Raw genomic sequence first — 18153 nt, 5'->3', positions numbered from 1 at the left:
TTTATTTTCTCTATCCCTTTTGATTCCTCTGCCTCTCCCCTCTGCTCCCGGTGGATCTCCATCAGACCCCCATCTCATCTCCTTTCTGCCTGTCTGTGGAGCTATGTGCTCAGTCTGTCTCTCCAACTCTCCCTCTCTCCATCTGTCTCTTCCCCTCCCTCCCTCTTTCTGCCCCCCCTCCACCCCCCTCTTTAGTCATTTAAAAAAAGATTTTTGTCTTCCTGAGAAGTTCGCTTAAAAGGTTTCCATGGGAACAGTGAGGGGAGATGAAGGCAGAGAACAGAGATCTGCAGCCAAGGTGCAGAGAGACGCCCTCAGCCCCCCGGAAACCCCCTTGTTACTGCCCCCTACCACTCTGTTCCCCTTCCAGGACCAAGGGTCCAGGTCCTTCATCCCCTCAACCCCTTGTGACCCCTTTCTTCCACCAGCTACCCCTCCCCTCAGGGATCCAGGCTTCCAGTTTCTCTTCCTTGGAGAGAGCCAGTGGCCTGTCTCCATCCCTTGGCTCCCTTCAGCCCTCTTCTCATAGGCCCAGGCCTTACTGCCCTTGGGGGCCAGCTCTGGGACCCTGGGTGGATGGGTGGCCAGGGGTGTGTGTCATTGTCATGGAAACTTCTGACCATGGGGGTGTGTGGGTAGCACATCTCTGTGAGGCAAAGCCAGGTGGTGGTGGTGGTGTGTACAGAGAATGTGTGTGATGTCTGTCACATCTGTGTGTGTGAGAGAGACAGAGAGAGAGGGAGTCAGTCATGTCCATGTCTGGGAAAGGTTTGTGTACATGTGTGCATACCTGTGTGTCGAGGCCAGAATGGTCACATGCTTGTGGAGCATGTTTATCATATATCCGGTGGTTGGCGTCTCAGCCCACATATTCGCCTTCTTTCTCCTTACCCTCAGTCCTCAGGGTCTGGGGTCTCTGGTGTGGGTCTCCTGTGTGTTTAGGGGGAGGGCACCCATGTGTGTTTGGAGTTGGAGGACGGTATGTGGAGGTGTTTGTGTTGGAGGTTCAATAGGGGTCGGGAGGGGGTCCAGGGGTATATATATTTAGGGGGAGGGTTTAGCGAAAGAGTTGATAGCTGGTGAACGTTTGGGGTTCTCAGGTGGACGTGGAATGTGTAAAGGGCATGGAGGATGTGCTGCAGGGAACATAGGAGTCTTTGGGGCCCTGGGGACCTGGGTCTGAGAAGGTCTGTGCAAAGGCTGTGGACTCTCGAGCCCAGGAGAGGTCGCCGGACCTTTGAGGGGCATTGGCATCCAGGGCTCCTCCTCTGCTGGGTGGAGCCGCAGCCCCTCGTTCCCTCCGAGGTTTTGATGGGGGGTCCTGCTCAGGAGGATGGTGGGAGGCCCGGTTGGTTTTGGGGGTCCCCTCGTCCCCCTCCCGTGTCTCTATTGCGCTGTCTCCGGGCGACGGGGCTCGTGACAGAGGCGGCCACGGCAGCAGCGGTCGCCTAGCAACGGCGGCGGGGCCCGGGCAACGGCGGCAGCGGCGGGAGCGGCGGCGGAGGGAGCCGTTCCCGCGGCCGTCACCGCTCGGCTGTCCCGGCCGTCCCGGGCCCCGCCGCCGCCCCCACCGCGCCGGGCGGCGCGAGCCGGGCCGCGCCGCCCCCTCTACCGCTGCACCCCGCCCCTCCCCCGCGCAGGGGCGGGGCCCCTCCCCCACTGGGGACATCCCCCCCGACCCCTCCTGGGGGCGGTGCGAGGTAAGGGCGGGGCCGGGCGGACGAGGAGCGCGCGCGTGGGGGGGCGCCGCGCTCTTGGGGGCGGGGGCGCGTGTGTGCGTGGGCGCCGGGAGGGGGGTGGGGAGGCCGCGGCGGCGGCGGCGGCGGCGGCAGCAGCTGCTCCTTCCGCATGTTCTCGCTGCATCTTCCGAGTGGGGGGAGTTATGGTAACTGGAGGGGGACAGCGGAGGTCGGGGGGTCGGGGACAGGCCTCGTGGGGGCAGGGTCTCGAGCGCGCGGGGGCGGCCGGTGTGGGGTGGTCTTGGAGACCCTTGGTGGAGGTGGCAGCCCGGGTGTCCGCGTGTGTGTCGCTGTCCAAGCTCGTGTCCCCTGTGTGTCGGTGCCATGTGCACACGGGGGCCCAGTTCCTCGTGCACACATGTGCAGCCAGCGGTTTTCAAGTCTGTCCTGTCGTATCTTGCCTCTGCCGGCTTCCTGCCTAGGGGGCTGCTGGGCTGACCACTGGCTTGTGGGGCAGCTTTTGGCCTTACTGGTACCTGTCACCTCTGACCCTGAGAATGCATGTTCCTTGCTGGGGCTCACCTCCTATCAGCCTCCTGTGTGTGGGGATGTGTGGCTGCATGAGAAGGATTTTCTGTGTCCCTGGTGGCAAGTGTGTGTCTTTGCATGTGTGTTCCATCATTGGCCTGGGTATCTGTGTCAATCCCAGCATGGGTGTCCAGGGCGTGTCTGGATGTGGGTGGTGTGCAAGTGGGGGGAGAGAGTAAGTGTGTGAGCGTGTTCCTTGGAATCCTACCATGTATGAAACACCTTTGGGCTAGCAGGTGTGAGCCCCTGCTCGGTTAGGGAGTGGGGACAGAAAAGCTGAAAAGGGAAAGAGCGGGGTAAAGAGGAAAAGTGGGGAGTTGGGGGAGAGGAGGAATGAGAGAGGCTTGCAGAGGAGAGAGAGCTCAGGAGAGAGAATAGCTGGAGAATAGCTGGGAAGGTGGGAGATAGTGGAGCCAGATTTAGAAGAGAGAGAAGAGGTTTTAAGATGGGGAACTGGTTGGAGACAGCGGAGAAGGGGCCTGGAAGCTGGGGAGGCAGCTTGTGGGGCAGAGAGAGTCAGGCCTTCGGTAAAGTGATCTCAGAGGAGAAAGGGCAAGATGGGGTTGGGATTTGTGTAGGCCGTGTAGGATCAGGCTTGGTTGGATCAGGGGAGGCCATCATAGAGGCTGGCTCACAGTGAGGCCTGGCATGGCAGGAACTGCTGTTAGAGGTTCCTGTTTCCAGCACAGAATTTGCCCCTCATTTCTCTGCTCTCTGTCCAACTCTGTTCCTCCACCTGCTTTGGCAGCCTCCCTTTGTGGCTCCCCTTGAGAGCTGCCAGCTGGGTGTGACAGGGAAGAAAGGCCAAAGGGAAGGTTAGGGATTTGGGGGATTGGAGGGCAAGGGGAGATTCTGTGGGTGATGGCAAGATTAGAGAGATTGGAGAGGCGGGAGTCTAAGCCCTCGCTGTGTGTGTGTGTGTGTGTGTGTGTGTGTGTGTGTATGTGAGTCCAATTGTGTGTGTATACAGGATGTGTACATGTGTGGGTGTGTGCACAATGCCTGTGTTACGGGTCTGTGTAGGTGGCTGTTATGCGTGTGCATGCGTGTATACATCGTGCAGGGATGGGACATGGAGACCCAGGATCGTGGTGTATGCTTATCAGGTTTGCTCTGTGTGTGGACATGGGCGTGTGCCTGTTTTCTGCACATGTCACTGCATGCAGCACTAATAACAGGATGTCCTGTGATTCTGTCACTCCGCCCCTTTTCCCTCTGTGTTTCTGCTTTTTTTTTCACTGTGGCAGTGAGGGTCTTTGTAAGTGTATGTGTATGTGGCCTCCGTGTACCTCTGACTTATATGGGAGTTCTTGGATCTTAGTGCTTGGTTGTACGTATAACGTTATATTACTTCAAGAACCAAGCAAACCAATTAGCAAATCCATTCTCCTTCTGTTAATTCTTTAGTTCCAAAATGTAATTTTAGTGGATTTGAAGTTAGACTTTCTGCCTTTATTACAGGAGCTTGCCAATGGAAATAGTGGCTGAGCTACATTCCATGGCATGAGACAGGCAGCTAGACCTGAGAAAGGCAAAGACTAGGAAGGAGATATTCTGAACCCTTAGATGCATTGTTGAGTGTGTTACAGAAGGGTAATTAACACGTTTGCTCCTTGGTCTGTCTGTATTCTGGTAGCAACCACGGATTCATGTGTTGGAGTCAGGGAAAGGCTGGGGGAGAAGAAGGGGTTGTCCTGAGACAGTGGTTGTGGTTGTACTTCTCATGTGAATGAAGGATGTTTGTGCTTTGGGGATACAGGGATACCTTGATGTGGTCAGGATCATGGTATACTCAAACATGTGTTTTAGAGGTTAAAGTGGCTCCCCCTATGTGGGGGCCCTGTGTGTGTCTCTGGGTTAAATGTCCCCTTCTGTAACGTGCTGCCCACATGACTGCCCGAGGGACTCGGGCCCCACATCCACACTAGCAGCTCTCATGTGAGTGTCTGGGTCCAAGTATGTACTCCCCTGTTGCAGTGCTCACATATGTCTAAGCATGTATCCTGTGGGGTATCTGGGCCCCAGGGTCTCAGAATGTGGACCCGTGGCACCCCCCCCCATTCTCACAGTTGCCTGTATGTCTCATAAGCACCTAGATCCCTTTTTTATTTTTTGTATCATGGGTCTTATGTGCACGTACCCCCCACAGCTCGGTGTATGTTTTTGTGCTTTACACATGTGTTCCTGAGGGACTAACAAGGGTTCCTGTGTCATGGGAGCCACATTTTTGTGTGCACATCTCCTAACACCCAGGTTTTAAAGGCCTAGGGAAGCTGGAGACTTATTCTAGGGCAATTTGCAGGCGATTTGCAATTCAGGAAGCCGACAGTGAACGTGTAGCTGTGGCCCGCCCTTGTTTTGGAAACTAGAGGGTTAACAGGCAGCTCTTCCGGTCCACCCCCCCCCAGCATGTAGCTTCTTGTTGCCATGGAGATGGTAGCCCCGCCCCTGATGCAGCACCTGCCCCCCCATTGGCTGCAGTGGTGACTGTGGGGCTGAGGGGGGAGCCCAGGCCTGGGCAGCCATTCTGGAGCTGGAGCCCGAGCTTAGCATCCCCCCACTTTCATTCTCCTCTAGCCACTTGGCCCCTCTAAATTCCCTGGCAGCAGAGCCTCAGCTTCCCTCCTCCCAGCTGCCACCCTTCTTGACTCTGAGCAGTCTGAGCTTCATCGGCATTCATCTCCCCTCCTCCTCCTCTCCCTGCCCTCACTTGGGAGTACCCCGAGTCCCCATTGCCCATCTTCCCCACTCCCTGCCCGTTCCCCTGCATTCTTCTCTTTTCCCCTTTCCCCCTTCACTTCTGAGTTCCTGCCACTGCAGTGCACGTGGAACCAGCCCCTTCTCCCCTCCCCCCCACCCCTTCCTTGAATTTTCTGTCCCCAGGCTTTTTCCGCTTCCACTCCTCACAGGTCCCTTCCAAGACTTACCCCTCCAGTCCAGGGAGGGGGTCATGGGAGGTAGCTCTGGCCCTCCAGACAGAGAGGGGTTTCAGGAGTAGGGGCCAGGTGGAAGTTGTACCCAGCTGAGGGAGGAGGAAGGCCTGCCTCTGGTCAATGACCTTTAACCCGACTTTCCCCACCAGCTCGCCCCTTCCTGGGGGGGTGGGCACCAAGGACCTAGGTTCTGTGGATCTTCGGTGTCCTTTATTCCTGGAGTTTTACTGACCCTCTCAGCCATGCCCCTTTGCTGACTGCCAGGCCCAGCCCCAGTCATGGGCCTAAGGCCTCCCACCCCGTCCCCCTCCGGGGGCTCCGGCTCGGGTTCCTTGCCCCCTCCTTCCCGCCGCCAGCTTCTCAGCCGCCGCTGCTCTTCCTGCTGCTTTCCGGGGGGTAGGTGAGGCTGGAGCTAAGGGGCAGAGGGAGGTGGGCGAGTGTGCTGGGGCCAGGGGTGGAAACCTGGGCTAACGGCAACCCCCTCCCCAACTTCTGTTCCGGCCCTCTTCTCCCCTCCAGAATACCACTTGGGTCGCTCGAGGAGGAAGAGCGTCCCAGGGGGGAAGCAGTACAGCATGGAGGCCGCCCCCGCTGCACCCTTTCGGCCCTCGGTGAGTGAAGGCGCCTGCCAGATGTGGCTCAGCTGGGTCCCCTCCCCTCCAGCCCCAGCGGGAGCCTGAGGATTATGAGAAAGGAGGAAGGAGGGGAGAGAGAGAGTATGTGTGTGTGTGCCCCCACCTCTTTGGTTTCCCCCTTCTTGGCTCTGCCCCCCTGCTTCTCAGACCAGCCCTCCCACCTTCTCCAGGCTGGGGTGTGTGTGTGTGTGTGTGTGTGTGTGTGTGTGTGTGTGTGTGTGTACACTCGCATCCATGAGAGCACAGGAAGACAAACTGGTAGCAGGGCTCCTATCCCCCTTTCCTAGCCTCTAGAGATTTCCCTTTTCCCCCCATCCCACCTTCATCCAGGGACTCTTTACCAGCTGAGCGGTGAGGAGGTAGAACTGACCCTACCCCAAAACACACCTATCCCCATTTCCCCCCCACCCAGCAAGGCTTTCTGAGCCGGAGGCTAAAAAGCTCCATCAAACGTACGAAGTCACAACCCAAACTTGACCGGACCAGCAGCTTTCGCCAGATCCTGCCTCGCTTCCGAAGTGCTGACCATGACCGGTACAGGGCTTGGAGCGGTGGGCTAGAGCGTGGTGGGATGAGTTGGATGCAGTGTAGGGGCCTCCAGAGTGAGGCTGGAGGGGTGGGGGTTCTCAGAGTGTAGAGCTTGACGGCTTCAGATTGATTGAGAGGTGTGGTGGGACAGGGGTCAGAACAGAGGAGCAGCAGGAGAGGGGCTTGGTGCAGGGTGCCCAGAGAGGGTGAGCAGCGGGGCAGGAAAGGGGGTGAAGGTGAAGCCAAGGAGGGATGGACTCTTCTGACCGTCAGAAGGATGGGCTCCAGCCCAGGATGGAAGGAGCTGTACAGAAGGACGGAGAAGGAGTGACGGAGCCTGGGAGGAACATTTAAGGAATCCAGGGAAGGGGCGGTGGGCTGGTTGGTAGGAGGGGAGAGTGTGATCCAGGTAGAGGGTATGAGGAAAGGGTGGTAGGGTGGGGTGGGGCTGGCAGGTATTATGGAGGAGAGAAGGTGCAGCGTAGAGCGTGACAGAGAAGGGGAGGTGGCACGGGTATGCAGGTCAACAGACTGGGGAGGGGAGGTTGGAGGGTTAATCCATGGACTGAAGCCTGAGGAAGAAGCCCGCAGAGAAGTCCAGAGGGCACTGTCTCCGAGGCTGGGCTTGAAGGAAATCTTGTTTGCTCCTGTGGTCTGCTCTTTGGGGTCCCTCTTTGGGTTTCCCCCTCACCCAGTCCACCCCCCCCCCCCGCCCCAGGGAGAACCCTGTCCTTCCTTTCCCCCCCGTGTCTGGCCGCCCCCGGGATGGGGCAGGTAGGGGAGGTTGGGATAGGTGAGTCACACCTTCCCCTCCCCCTTCCCATGTCACCGGAGCTGGATTTGGGGAGGGGGGGTGTGAGGGCCTGGTATTCCTGGCCGCGGGGGCGGGGGGCCGGGGGAGCGTTGTGCTGACGGCAACAGAGCCCAAGATGACGGGGCTGCTATAAATAGCTCCATGGAGGCTCCCACACCCGAGCTCCCCCTCCCGCTTCCCTACTGCTCTCTACTCTTCATCCCCTAGCCGGCTCCGAGCAAACTGTCCTGTGGTCCCGGCCTCCACTCCCCTCAGTGCCTTTCACCTTCTGCCTTCCCTGTGGTCCCGGCCTCCACTCCCCTCAGTGCCTTTCACCTCTGCCCTCCTGCACTGATTTTCCCAAGTTCGTCCCCCACCCCACCCCCCACCCCGTCCCCCACCTCTGTTCCCACATCCAGCTCTTCAGTGGCCTCTCCTCATCTTCTCCCATCCTGTCTTTCTGCACACACCTTTCCCTCCTCCTTTTCTCCTTCTCGCCCTATCTGTTCTTCCCCAGTCCCCATTTTCAGTCCCTTATCTCCGTTGTCACTCTTCTGCCCAAAATCCTTCTTCTATTTTTTATGATTTTCCCTCACTCTTTCCCATGATTCTGCTAAAACTTGTCCTCTTAGCTCGTTCATTTTTGGATTTATTAAGTGCTTTTTAGGCACTACCTGTGTGCCAAGGCCCAGACCAGCATCTTTGAACTTCTGCTTCTTTCTTTTTAAAATTATTTATTTTATTTATTTATTTTTGGCTGCATTGGATCCCCGTTGCAGTGCGCGGGCTTTCTCTAGTTGCGGAGAGTGGGGGCTGCTCTTCATTGCGGTGTGCCAGCTTCTCATTGCGGTGGCTTCTCTTGTTGCGGAGCACAGGCTCTAGAGCGCAGGCTCAGTAGTTGTGGCACATGGACTCAGTAGTTGTGGCTCACGGGCTCTAGAGTGCAGGCTCAGTAGTTGTGGCACACAGGCTTAGTTGCTCCGCAGCATGTGGGATCTTCCCGGACCAGGGCTTGAACCCGTGTCCCCTGCATTGGCAGGCGGATTCTTAACCACTGCACCACCAGGGAAGCCCCTGTACTTCTGGTTCTTTACTCCCACCTTTTTCCCCTTATACTGAAGCTGTGGTTTTGGCGGGGGAGGTGTCACATAGAAGTCCCACCTAGAAGTGTCCAAGGCCCACCTGTTCTTTTTTTTTTTCTCCCATGGTCCCTTTCTGGGTTGAGATATTTCTAGGTGTCCCCAGTCCTCACAACCCCTTAGGTGGTGGGCTGAGGGGAGGGGATTTCTTAAAGTGTTCTCATTTCTCTCACATCCTTCATGTCCTTCCCCGGGGATAGGCTGGGTTTCTTTCTGTCTGTGTCTGTGTCCATGTGGGAAGTGGGTTTAGGAGCCCCTTTCCCCAGGTCTCCATCCTAGAGTCAGGTTGGCGATGCAAGCCTGTGAGTGTGTAAGCAGAGTGGGGCCCTGATTCTCCCTCCTGGACCCCCGCCTGCTAGGGCCCGGCTGATGCAGAGCTTTAAGGAGTCGCACTCTCACGAGTCCTTGCTGAGTCCTAGCAGTGCGGCCGAGGCCTTGGAGCTCAACCTGGATGAAGATTCCATTATCAAGCCAGTGCACAGCTCCATCCTGGGCCAGGAGTTCTGTTTTGAGGTACTGGGTGTAGGGGGCTGGGGAGGGCCAAAGGGCAGGGGTCACGGAGGGGGAGGGCAGAGAGTCCTGGAGAAAGCGGCAGAGGTGGGGACATCAAGGAAACAGAAGCCTCTGGGGCTGAGAGAAAGGAGGATAGGCCGGGGAGGAAGAGATGGTGATGGACTCTCAGTCCTTGGGAGTCATCACCCCTCTAGAGCTCCAACTGACTTCCACACCCCTCTCTAGGTAACAACATCATCAGGAACAAAATGTTTTGCCTGTCGTTCTGCGGCCGAAAGGGACAAATGGATCGAGAATCTACAGCGGGCAGTAAAACCCAACAAGGTATTGGGAGTACAGGGTACACAGACAGCATGGGCAAGGCAAAGGTCAAGCTGCAGGGGAAACTGGGGGCCTAGGGGAGAAGGGGACCAAGGAGGAGGGGACCCCCATTTTCCTCTGAGTCCCCCATTTCTTTTTCCTTTCTTTCTACCTTATGATGTTTCCCTACCATAGAAATCATAGACTTATGGAACTGATGGGGCTCTGGAAGTCCTCTGGTGCATCTTCCCTGCAAGCAGGGATGTCCCACTAACACCCTGACAGGTGGGCGCCCGGGCCCAGCTTGCAGTGTTTCTGCAGGACACATAGATTTGTCAGGTAGATGAGTCTTTAGACCTTGGTTTCCTCTCTGTATGACTGGTAGGAATGGGGTTGAACTACATAATCTATAAGGTCCCTTTGGCTCAAAAATTCTGAGTTTGTGTTCTTCCCAGGAGGAATGCTCCCAGTTCCGTGAGCTGTTCTCTTTTTCCCAGTTTCCAGTGAGCTCACAGTCCTCGTGGCCTCCTCTGTGGGAACCCTTGTTTGTCAATGTCCTTCTTAAAAACTAGACCCAAGATGCTGGATGTGATCTGCCCCATGCAGAGTATAAACACCAGGCTCTTTTCACACTGCAGCATCACCTGAGCCTCACTGGTCATTGTCATCCTCCAGGCCCTTTTCACACTAACTGTATAGTCTCACCTGCTGCATTTATGCATATTTTGCAATTATCTTCTGATTGTATTTAAAGGACTCCTCAGTTATCCTGTTCAAATTCCACCTTAATATTTTGGGTTTATTATTCTAGCTTTCAAAATCTTTTCTCAGTACGAATTCTGTCGTCTGATGTATGAGCTCCCTCTGTATCAGTTTCCTGTGGCTGCTGTAACAAATTACCACTCTCTGGACTGCTTAACACAACAGAAATTTATTCTCTGACAGTTCAGGAGATTGGAAGTCAAAAATCAAGGTGTCAGCAGGGCCTTGCTCCCTCAGAAGCTCTAGGAAGAATCCTCCCTTGTCCCTTCATACCTTCTGGTGGTTGCCGGCAGTCTCAGGCATCCCTTGACTTCTTGCTGCATCTGTGCACTTTCTGCCTTCATCTTCATATGGTCATCTCCCCTCCTGTGTCTCTGGTCTCCAAATCATCCTCTCTGTATAGACCCCAGTCATTGGATTTAGGGTCCACCCTCATCCAGTACGACCATGTCTTAAGTGACTATAGTCACTTAATGTGACTATGAAATATGAATTCTGGGGTGACACGGTTTAATCCCGCACATGCCTTCTCAGCCCTGTGATTGCTGGTGTCGGAGACTATCTGGCTTTTTTACCGTCTCTCCTCTTTTGGTGTCTCTGTCTCTCTGTCCCTTCCCCTTCATCTGCCGCACCCGCCCTACCCTGGCAGGACAACAGCCGCCGGGTGGACAACGTGTTGAAGCTGTGGATCATAGAGGCACGGGAACTGCCCCCCAAGAAGCGGTACTATTGCGAGCTCTGCCTGGATGATATGCTGTATGCACGCACCACCTCCAAGCCCCGCTCGGCCTCGGGGGACACCGTCTTCTGGGGCGAGCACTTCGAGTTCAACAACCTGCCAGCCGTCCGGGCCCTGCGGCTGCACCTGTACCGTGACTCAGACAAAAAGCGCAAGAAGGACAAGGCGGGCTATGTCGGCCTGGTGACTGTGCCTGTGGCCACCCTGGCTGGGCGCCACTTCACAGAGCAGTGGTACCCCGTGACCCTGCCGACAGGCAGTGGGGGCTCCGGGGGTATGGGGGGCTCGGGAGGGGGAGGGGGCTCAGGGGGTGGCTCAGGGGGCAAGGGCAAAGGAGGTTGCCCGGCTGTGCGGCTGAAAGCGCGTTACCAGACAATGAGCATCCTGCCCATGGAGCTGTATAAGGAGTTTGCAGAGTACGTCACCAACCATTATCGGATGCTGTGTGCGGTGTTGGAACCCGCCCTGAATGTCAAGGGCAAGGAGGAGGTCGCCAGCGCGCTGGTTCACATCCTGCAGAGTACGGGCAAGGCCAAGGTGAGTACTGGGCCCTCAGGACAAGGTGACCTGGGAGTGCACACTCGGGATAGTAAGGGTAGGGCACATCTGTCTTCATCAGCTTGGGTTGGACAGAGGCTGACCCTTGGCTTTTCCTGGCCCCCAGGACTTCCTTTCAGACATGGCCATGTCCGAGGTGGACCGGTTCATGGAACGGGAGCACCTCATATTCCGTGAGAACACGCTCGCCACTAAAGCCATAGAAGAGTACATGAGACTGATTGGTCAGAAATACCTCAAGGATGCCATCGGTATGGCCTACCCACAGGTGTTCTTCCTAAACCTGCCAGATGCCCACCCCAGCCCTAAGTGTAGCTACTCCAGACCCCAAGTCCACCCTGCCTCAGCTTGATGCTTCTGGGCCCAGAGTCCCCTCCAACCTGATTCCGAGATTCCCCAAACCTTGGCAGCCCCTGTCCCTGCCCTTCGAAAGTGTGACCGCCCTCCGCTGTGCCCCCATCTCCACAGGGGAATTCATCCGTGCTCTGTATGAATCTGAGGAGAACTGTGAGGTGGACCCCATCAAGTGCACGGCGTCCAGTCTGGCAGAGCACCAGGCCAACCTGCGGATGTGCTGTGAGTTGGCCCTGTGCAAGGTGGTCAACTCCCATTGGTGAGACTGGGAACCCTGGGTTGGGGGGACAGGGTTGGGGGAGTCGTGTGTTCATCTGTTCATCCATCTGTCCATCTTCAAAGAGGACTGAGCACCAGTTATGGGCAAAGCATTGTACTTGGTGCTGTAGAGCAGACAGAGAGCCATGAGGCTTGGCCCCTGCCCTCAGAGGACCTGCACCAGAATGAGTAGGGACAGATTAGATACACAGAAAGCCACAGAACGGTACAGTATGTGTTAAGTTCCAAGTGAGGGTACCCCCTCCCCACACCTCCGCAATGCAACACAAGGTCAGAGAAGGCAGATCTTTGACTGAGATAAGCAGGGAAGGCTTCGTGGAGGAGGTGCCCCCACGGCTGTGCTTGGAAGACTAGGTCAGGTTCTGATGTATAGATATGGTGGGCTGAGAAGACGTTTCGGGAGAAGGCTGTGGAACAGGCCCACGCGTGAAGGTGAGAGGTCCTGGGACAGCAGGCAGAGGTAGTTTAGTGGAGTGTGTGGCTCACAGTGGAGAGTGATGGGAGACGTGTCTGGACAGGGCGAGGAGAGTTAGAATCTGAAGGCCTCCGCTGCCAGGTAAAGGAGTTGGAGCTCATTGGTAGGTCGTGGGATGCCAAGCAGTATCATGACTGAGAAGGTTAATTCTTAAATGGAGGTGGGTGTGGCAGGTGGCTGGAGTAGGGACAATGAAGTCCAGGCTAGTTGGGGATTGTTGTTAATGGTTCAGGCATGGAAATCATAGCCTGAGTCAGGATGGTAGCAGGAAAAGTAGAAAGGGGCTACTGTAAGGACCCTCTGCGGAAAGGATCACCAGGAGTCATTGGGTAATTGGAAAGGAGGGAGCATGTCTGTGGGGAGCAAGGACAACTCCCAAGGCCATGAGGCTGGTGGTTGGGAGACCACGGTGGCCTCACTGACAGAACTGGGGAGTCAGGAGAGGGAGCCCAGTGGAGGTTGGAGATGTGGGGAGCGATGCTGAGCTCACTTTACACCAGTTAGAGTTTAAGGTGTCAATGGGACATTGAAGAGGAGGACCAGGGAGGTGGGAAGAGTGAGCTCTGAGCCATTCCAGGGACTGGGGATCATGCCTGGGACACCTCCATCCCCATTTCCCTGGAATCCAGAAGAGTTGGGGGGTCCGAGCTCCCTGTACCTCGAGTGACCCTCCATCTCTCTCCCATCTCTGTCTCTCCCTGGTGTCTTTCTTCTCCTCCTCTCCTTGTCTTTCTCACACTTGCCCCTGTCTCTCTCCCGCGTGTCCCTCTCCCCTCACCTCCTCTCCCCTGCATTCTCTCTCCCTACCCTGTCTGTCCCCTCTGTCCCCTCTGCCATAGCCCTCTTCCTCCAGCAGCCTCCTGTCCTCCTCCTGCGCTCCCGCCCTCCCTCCCTCCCTGTCGCTCTCACCTCTGTGAGGGTTCCACACCCTCACCTCCTTCCACCCCCCTCAGCATGTTCCGTGGAAGCTGAGGGTCTCTGGGGCTCAGTCCCGGTCTCTCTCTTTCTCTCTCTCTCTCTCTGTCTCCCCACCCCGTCCCCTCAGCGTGTTCCCGAGGGAGCTGAAGGAGGTGTTTGCGTCTTGGCGGCTGCGCTGCGCAGAGAGGGGCCGGGAGGACATCGCAGACCGGCTGATCAGCGCCTCGCTCTTCTTGCGCTTCCTCTGCCCGGCCATCATGTCACCCAGTCTCTTTGGGCTCATGCAGGAGTACCCAGATGAGCAGACCTCGCGAACCCTCACCCTCATCGCCAAGGTCATCCAGAACCTGGCCAACTTTTCCAAGTGAGGGAAGCCTCAGGCTGGGTGTCAGACGGGGCTGGAGTGGGCAGGAAGGGTCTCCCGAGTCCCTAGAGACAGGCGTGGGTTGGAGGCTTTCTGGGTGTGACCTGTACCTTCTGGATGCTTTGGCCAGGTTTACCTCAAAGGAGGACTTTCTGGGCTTCATGAACGAGTTTCTGGAGCTGGAGTGGGGTTCCATGCAGCAGTTCCTGTACGAGATCTCCAACCTGGACACACTGACCAATAGCAGTAGCTTTGAGGGTTACATCGACCTGGGCCGAGAGCTCTCCACGCTGCACGCCCTGCTCTGGGAGGTGCTGCCCCAGCTCAGCAAGGTGAGCATAGGCCCCTTGGCACGTCCTCAGGTCGCCAGAGGCTCCTGTGGCCCGGAGACCACCCCCTGCGCAGATTCTTCCCCCCCTCCTGTTCCCAGACACGTCACTGCCACTTTCAATGCCACTTCCCCATCTCAGACTCCTTCTACCTGAACTCTCTGAGGCTCCCTTAAAGCTGGGCTGTTAGCCCCCAGGTAATAGCCTCCCCATTCCAGGAAGCCCTCCTGAAGCTGGGCCCACTGCCCCGGCTCCTCAACGACATCAGCACAGCTCTGAGGAACCCCAACATCCAACGGCAGCCAAGCCGTCAGAGCGAGCGGCCCCGGCCTCAGCCTGTGGTGCTGCGGGGCCCTTCGGCCGAGATGCAGGGCTACGTGATGCGGGACCTCAACAGGTGAGCACCCAGGACCCCAGGCCTGTGCCCTAGGCGCCTTATGCTTCTGTCCTGGATACACTCCACTGGGCCCCATGTGCCTTTCTCGAGGGCTTGAAAGAAAGGAAAGAGAAGCGTTTTCTCAGAGAAAACGGTAAGGAGACAAGTCCAGTCAGTAGTTAGCTGCAAGCCAGAGGGAGCAAGGAATGTAGAGCCCCCCAAAACATGCTGAGATTCCGCCAGCTCCAGCCTGGCATAAGCTTAGGAGGTCCCTCTCCCTGCTCAGAGCTGGTGTTCAGCCTGTACAGTTGGACCAGCCACCTGGTGTCAGAACATTCAGGTAGCTCTGTATTAGTTGGTAAAGCAGCACCATCCCCAGCCCCGCCACCAGCACCCCTCAGACCTTGCCCCGATTCAGCACTACAGCAGTAGCCCCTGGACCCCACCCCGCAGAGCCTCCCCACCACAGCCTCCAGGCTGGGAGGCGCACAGATCCGCAGCTGCCGCTCGTTGTTTTGATGACCATCCTGCTCATTCCTCTGCCCGCATCTCTCCCTCCATGATACCATACCCATCCCACCATCCCCGCCTCTCCTTCCACACATCCCCAACTTCCACCTGCCTCTCTCCTTCTCTCTGTCTGTGCTCGTCCCTCTTCCCATCTCTCTCCAGCTCCATCGACCTTCAGTCCTTCATGGCTCGAGGCCTCAACAGGTGAGGGGCTCTCCCCTCCCCCGCCCTCTCCTCTCCTGTCTGCTCCCCCGCCAACCCCGACTCCAGTGGCCATCACCTCCCTCCGCTCCTCTTCTCCTCCATGCGCCCTCATCTCCTCCACATCTGCCCAGACCTGCCCCTCATGCCTCCTCCTGCTGCCCCATCTCCCCTTCTCCAGGCCTCCCTCCCTTCCCGGAGGGGCCCTGTCCCATCCTATTTCCTTCGCATCCCCTCCCATCCCCCCAGCCTGCCTGCCCTCTCCCGAGCTGCAAACGTCAGCTCTCAGCCCTTCCCTGCGGGTCCCACTCTTCACCCCAGGCCTATGCTGGACCACAGAGGCTCTACTGCTAGCAGCCTGGGTCTTACCTCCCACTCGTGTGCCCGCTTCCCTTCCTGCAGCTCTATGGACATGGCTCGCCTCCCCTCCCCAACAAAGGAAAAGCCCCCCCCACCGCCGCCTGGTGGGGGGAAAGACCTGTTCTATGTCAGCCGCCCACCCCTGGCCCGGTCCTCACCTGCGTACTGCACGAGCAGCTCGGACATCACAGAACCGGAGCAGAAGATGCTGAGTGTCAACAAGAGCGTCTCCATGCTGGACCTGCAGGGTGACGGGCCCGGTGGCCGCCTCAACAGCAGCAGTGTGTCCAACCTGGCAGCCGTAGGGGACCTGCTGCACTCGAGCCAGGCCTCCCTGACTGCGGCGTTGGGGCTGCGGCCCGCACCTGCTGGCCGCCTCTCCCAGGGGAGCGGCTCATCCATCACGGCGGCCGGCATGCGTCTCAGCCAGATGGGCGTCACCACGGACGGTGTCCCTGCCCAGCAACTGCGCATACCCCTCTCCTTCCAGAATCCTCTCTTCCACATGGCTGCTGATGGGCCAGGCCCCCCAGGGGGCCACGGAGGGGGCGGAGGCCACGCTCCACCCTCCTCCCATCACCACCATCACCACCATCACCACCACCGAGGTGGAGAGCCCCCAGGGGACACCTTCGCCCCATTCCATGGCTATAGCAAGAGCGAAGACCTCTCCTCAGGGGTCCCCAAGCCCCCCGCTGCTTCCATCCTCCACAGCCACAGCTACAGTGATGAGTTTGGACCCTCTGGCACTGACTTCACCCGTCGGCAGCTCTCACTCCAGGACAACCTGCAGCACATGCTGTCTCCTCCCCAGATCACCATTGGTCCCCAGAGGCCCGTTCCCCCAGGGCCTGGAGGTGGGAGCGGCGGTGGGGGCAGCGGCGGGGGTGGCGGGGGCCAGCCGCCTCCGTTGCAGAGGGGCAAGTCTCAGCAGTTGACAGTCAGCGCTGCCCAGAAACCCCGGCCGTCCAGCGGGAACCTGTTGCAGTCGCCGGAGCCAAGTTATGGCCCTGCCCGTCCGCGGCAGCAGAGCCTCAGCAAAGAGGGCAGCATTGGGGGCAGCGGGGGCAGCGGCGGCGGAGGGGGTGGGGGGCTCAAGCCCTCCATCACCAAGCAGGTAGGTGGGGGTGGGAGGAAGGCCGGAGGGGTGAAGAGCAGGGAGGGAAGAAGGAAACGGGTTGGGGGGGGTGGTAGAACAGAGACTGTGGTTTGAAGTTACAATTTTCTCACTTCCTTTCATTCATTAAACAAATGTTCATAGAGGGCTTGCTTTGGCGCCACGTGCTGTTCTAGGCACTGTGCACTTGGCATTGAACGACAGACAAAACTCCCTGCCCTCATGGGGCTCCTGAGGGGAGATATGATGAATAACTAATATAGCTTTCACGAGGTGATGGGTGCTAGTGCAGGGGACAGGCTGGGGACTCTCATCTAGTGTGGGGGACAGGAAGGGGACTCTCGTCTCTTTGGGCAGTGCTCCCTCCCTCTAAAAGCACTCTGCCTCCTCCCACCTTCCCTCTCTCCTTCTGCCCCCACCTCGCCCCGTCCCAGCATTCTCAGACGCCATCCACACTGAACCCCACGATGCCAGCCTCCGAGCGAACGGTGGCCTGGGTCTCCAACATGCCTCATCTGTCAGCTGACATCGAGAGCGCCCACATCGAACGGGAAGAGTACAAGCTCAAGGAATACTCGAAGTCCATGGACGAGAGCCGGCTGGATAGGGTACGCAGGGCTCTCCCTGCCCCAAACCCCGTCTTACCCTTTACCCACAGGGCAGGCTTCTAGTCCCTTCCAAGGGCAACATCTGTGGTCAGGTAGTTATGATGAAAAAGAAAGGACAAAGACCCGATGTCTTCTCCTGAGAAGCCCTCTGTCAGGGGAGGCCAGATACAGTCCATTGAAAAACCCATTTCAACTGTGTTATTTTGGGTTACACACATCATAGACTGTCTGGGGAAAAGCATGCTCTGTATTAGGCTGTCTCTGTGTTCTTCCCCGGGGAGAACATGTTGAAGCCCTGGCTCCTGTGACTTCTCAGGAAGAAGTCAGGGGAAGGTACTTCACTAGCAGTGGGAGCTGTACATTGGGCGAGGGGCAGAGTGGTCGTACCAGGACCCATGCATGGCTTACCCAGTCACTGTTCCGTGGGCATCGGTGACAGAGGGTTGGTGGTTAGGGGGAGGGTGGTGTGTATTGGCCCATGTGTGGAAAGACTGTCCAGACTCTCAGCTGGTGGTGGTCCCGAGCAAAAGTCAGCAGGAGCTCTGGCCTTCACACACTTAGCAGAAAGTTCCTTGGGAGCCGTTGCTGCGAGGACCCTGAAGAAGAGGGTAGCTACAGGGTTAGATTATATATACAGAATACGTGACTGCAACTTGGGGAAGCAGAGAGGCTTTTGGGGAGAAGTGGTCTCTGAGCAAAGGAAAATGTTGGGATTGATGTAGATGGACTTGAGCTAAGAGAATCTTCAGGCCTTATAATAAATTATTTCCAGCACCATTTAACAAGCTGAGGCCAAAATGCATTCCACGTGTGTCCATGAGTCTGTCCAGGCTCCTGTGTGGGTCCTCCTGTGTCCAGATGCACATGTGAGGGCATGTGTGTACCTCTAGGGTGGGGGAGTCCACCATTTTGCTCCATCTTGAGGGAGCCTCAGCCCCACGGAAGGGCCTTCTTAAAGGCCAGTTGTGTGTGTGTGTGTATGACCAACAGGCAGAGAAGGGCTGGAGGAGGCTGGTGGGGTGTCCCTCACCACATGGTGGCTGTGCTTGGCAGGCAGGGGTACAGGCTGGGTGGTGGGGTCAGGCACAGCCCCCC

General features: G+C 57.5%; 1 protein-coding gene and 2 long non-coding RNA genes across 19 annotated transcripts in view; 1 reads left to right on the top strand and 2 right to left on the bottom strand.

Moving 5' to 3' along the window:
- SYNGAP1 (synaptic Ras GTPase activating protein 1) overlaps nucleotides 1-18153 on the top strand; it is a 33544-nt gene that overhangs the window by 8296 nt on the left and 7095 nt on the right. For 12 of the 17 annotated variants that reach the window (XR_010946873.1, XR_010946874.1, XM_067753344.1 and 9 more), the window contains 13 exons: nucleotides 5720-5811; nucleotides 6248-6369; nucleotides 8655-8808; nucleotides 9034-9132; nucleotides 10520-11146; nucleotides 11274-11418; nucleotides 11636-11780; nucleotides 13321-13557; nucleotides 13688-13889; nucleotides 14105-14283; nucleotides 14935-14976; nucleotides 15376-16450; nucleotides 16885-17058. Coding sequence is in view for 15 of the 17 variants with exons in the window: in XM_067753344.1 (XP_067609445.1) it covers nucleotides 5720-5811; nucleotides 6248-6369; nucleotides 8655-8808; nucleotides 9034-9132; nucleotides 10520-11146; nucleotides 11274-11418; nucleotides 11636-11780; nucleotides 13321-13557; nucleotides 13688-13889; nucleotides 14105-14283; nucleotides 14935-14976; nucleotides 15376-16450; nucleotides 16885-17058 (3293 nt within the window). In the remaining 2 variants the exon portion in view is untranslated. Of the gene's footprint in view, nucleotides 1-1568; nucleotides 1701-1812; nucleotides 1886-1978; nucleotides 5597-5719; nucleotides 5812-6247; nucleotides 6370-8654; nucleotides 8809-9033; nucleotides 9133-10519; nucleotides 11147-11273; nucleotides 11419-11635; nucleotides 11781-13320; nucleotides 13558-13687; nucleotides 13890-14104; nucleotides 14284-14934; nucleotides 14977-15375; nucleotides 16451-16884; nucleotides 17059-18153 lie in introns of those variants that run through there. The other 5 variants (XM_067753340.1, XM_067753339.1, XM_067753352.1 and 2 more) reach the window with 4 other exon arrangements.
- Nucleotides 10021-10524, bottom strand: LOC137232117 (uncharacterized). The gene is made up of 2 exons (XR_010946878.1): nucleotides 10393-10524; nucleotides 10021-10261 (listed from the first exon to the last, which is right to left on the bottom strand). It is a non-coding gene; the product is annotated as an uncharacterized lncRNA (long non-coding RNA).
- Nucleotides 13684-18029, bottom strand: LOC137232116 (uncharacterized). Its single transcript, XR_010946877.1, has 2 exons — nucleotides 17467-18029; nucleotides 13684-17206 (listed from the first exon to the last, which is right to left on the bottom strand). It is a non-coding gene; the product is annotated as an uncharacterized lncRNA (long non-coding RNA).

The sequence above is a fragment of the Pseudorca crassidens genome, chromosome 10, assembly GCF_039906515.1.
Source record: "Pseudorca crassidens isolate mPseCra1 chromosome 10, mPseCra1.hap1, whole genome shotgun sequence".
NCBI classification, from domain to species: Eukaryota; Metazoa; Chordata; class Mammalia; order Artiodactyla; family Delphinidae; genus Pseudorca; species Pseudorca crassidens.
The sequence above is the reverse complement of the archived record's forward strand: the minus strand, read 5'-3'. Positions and strand labels throughout refer to the sequence as shown.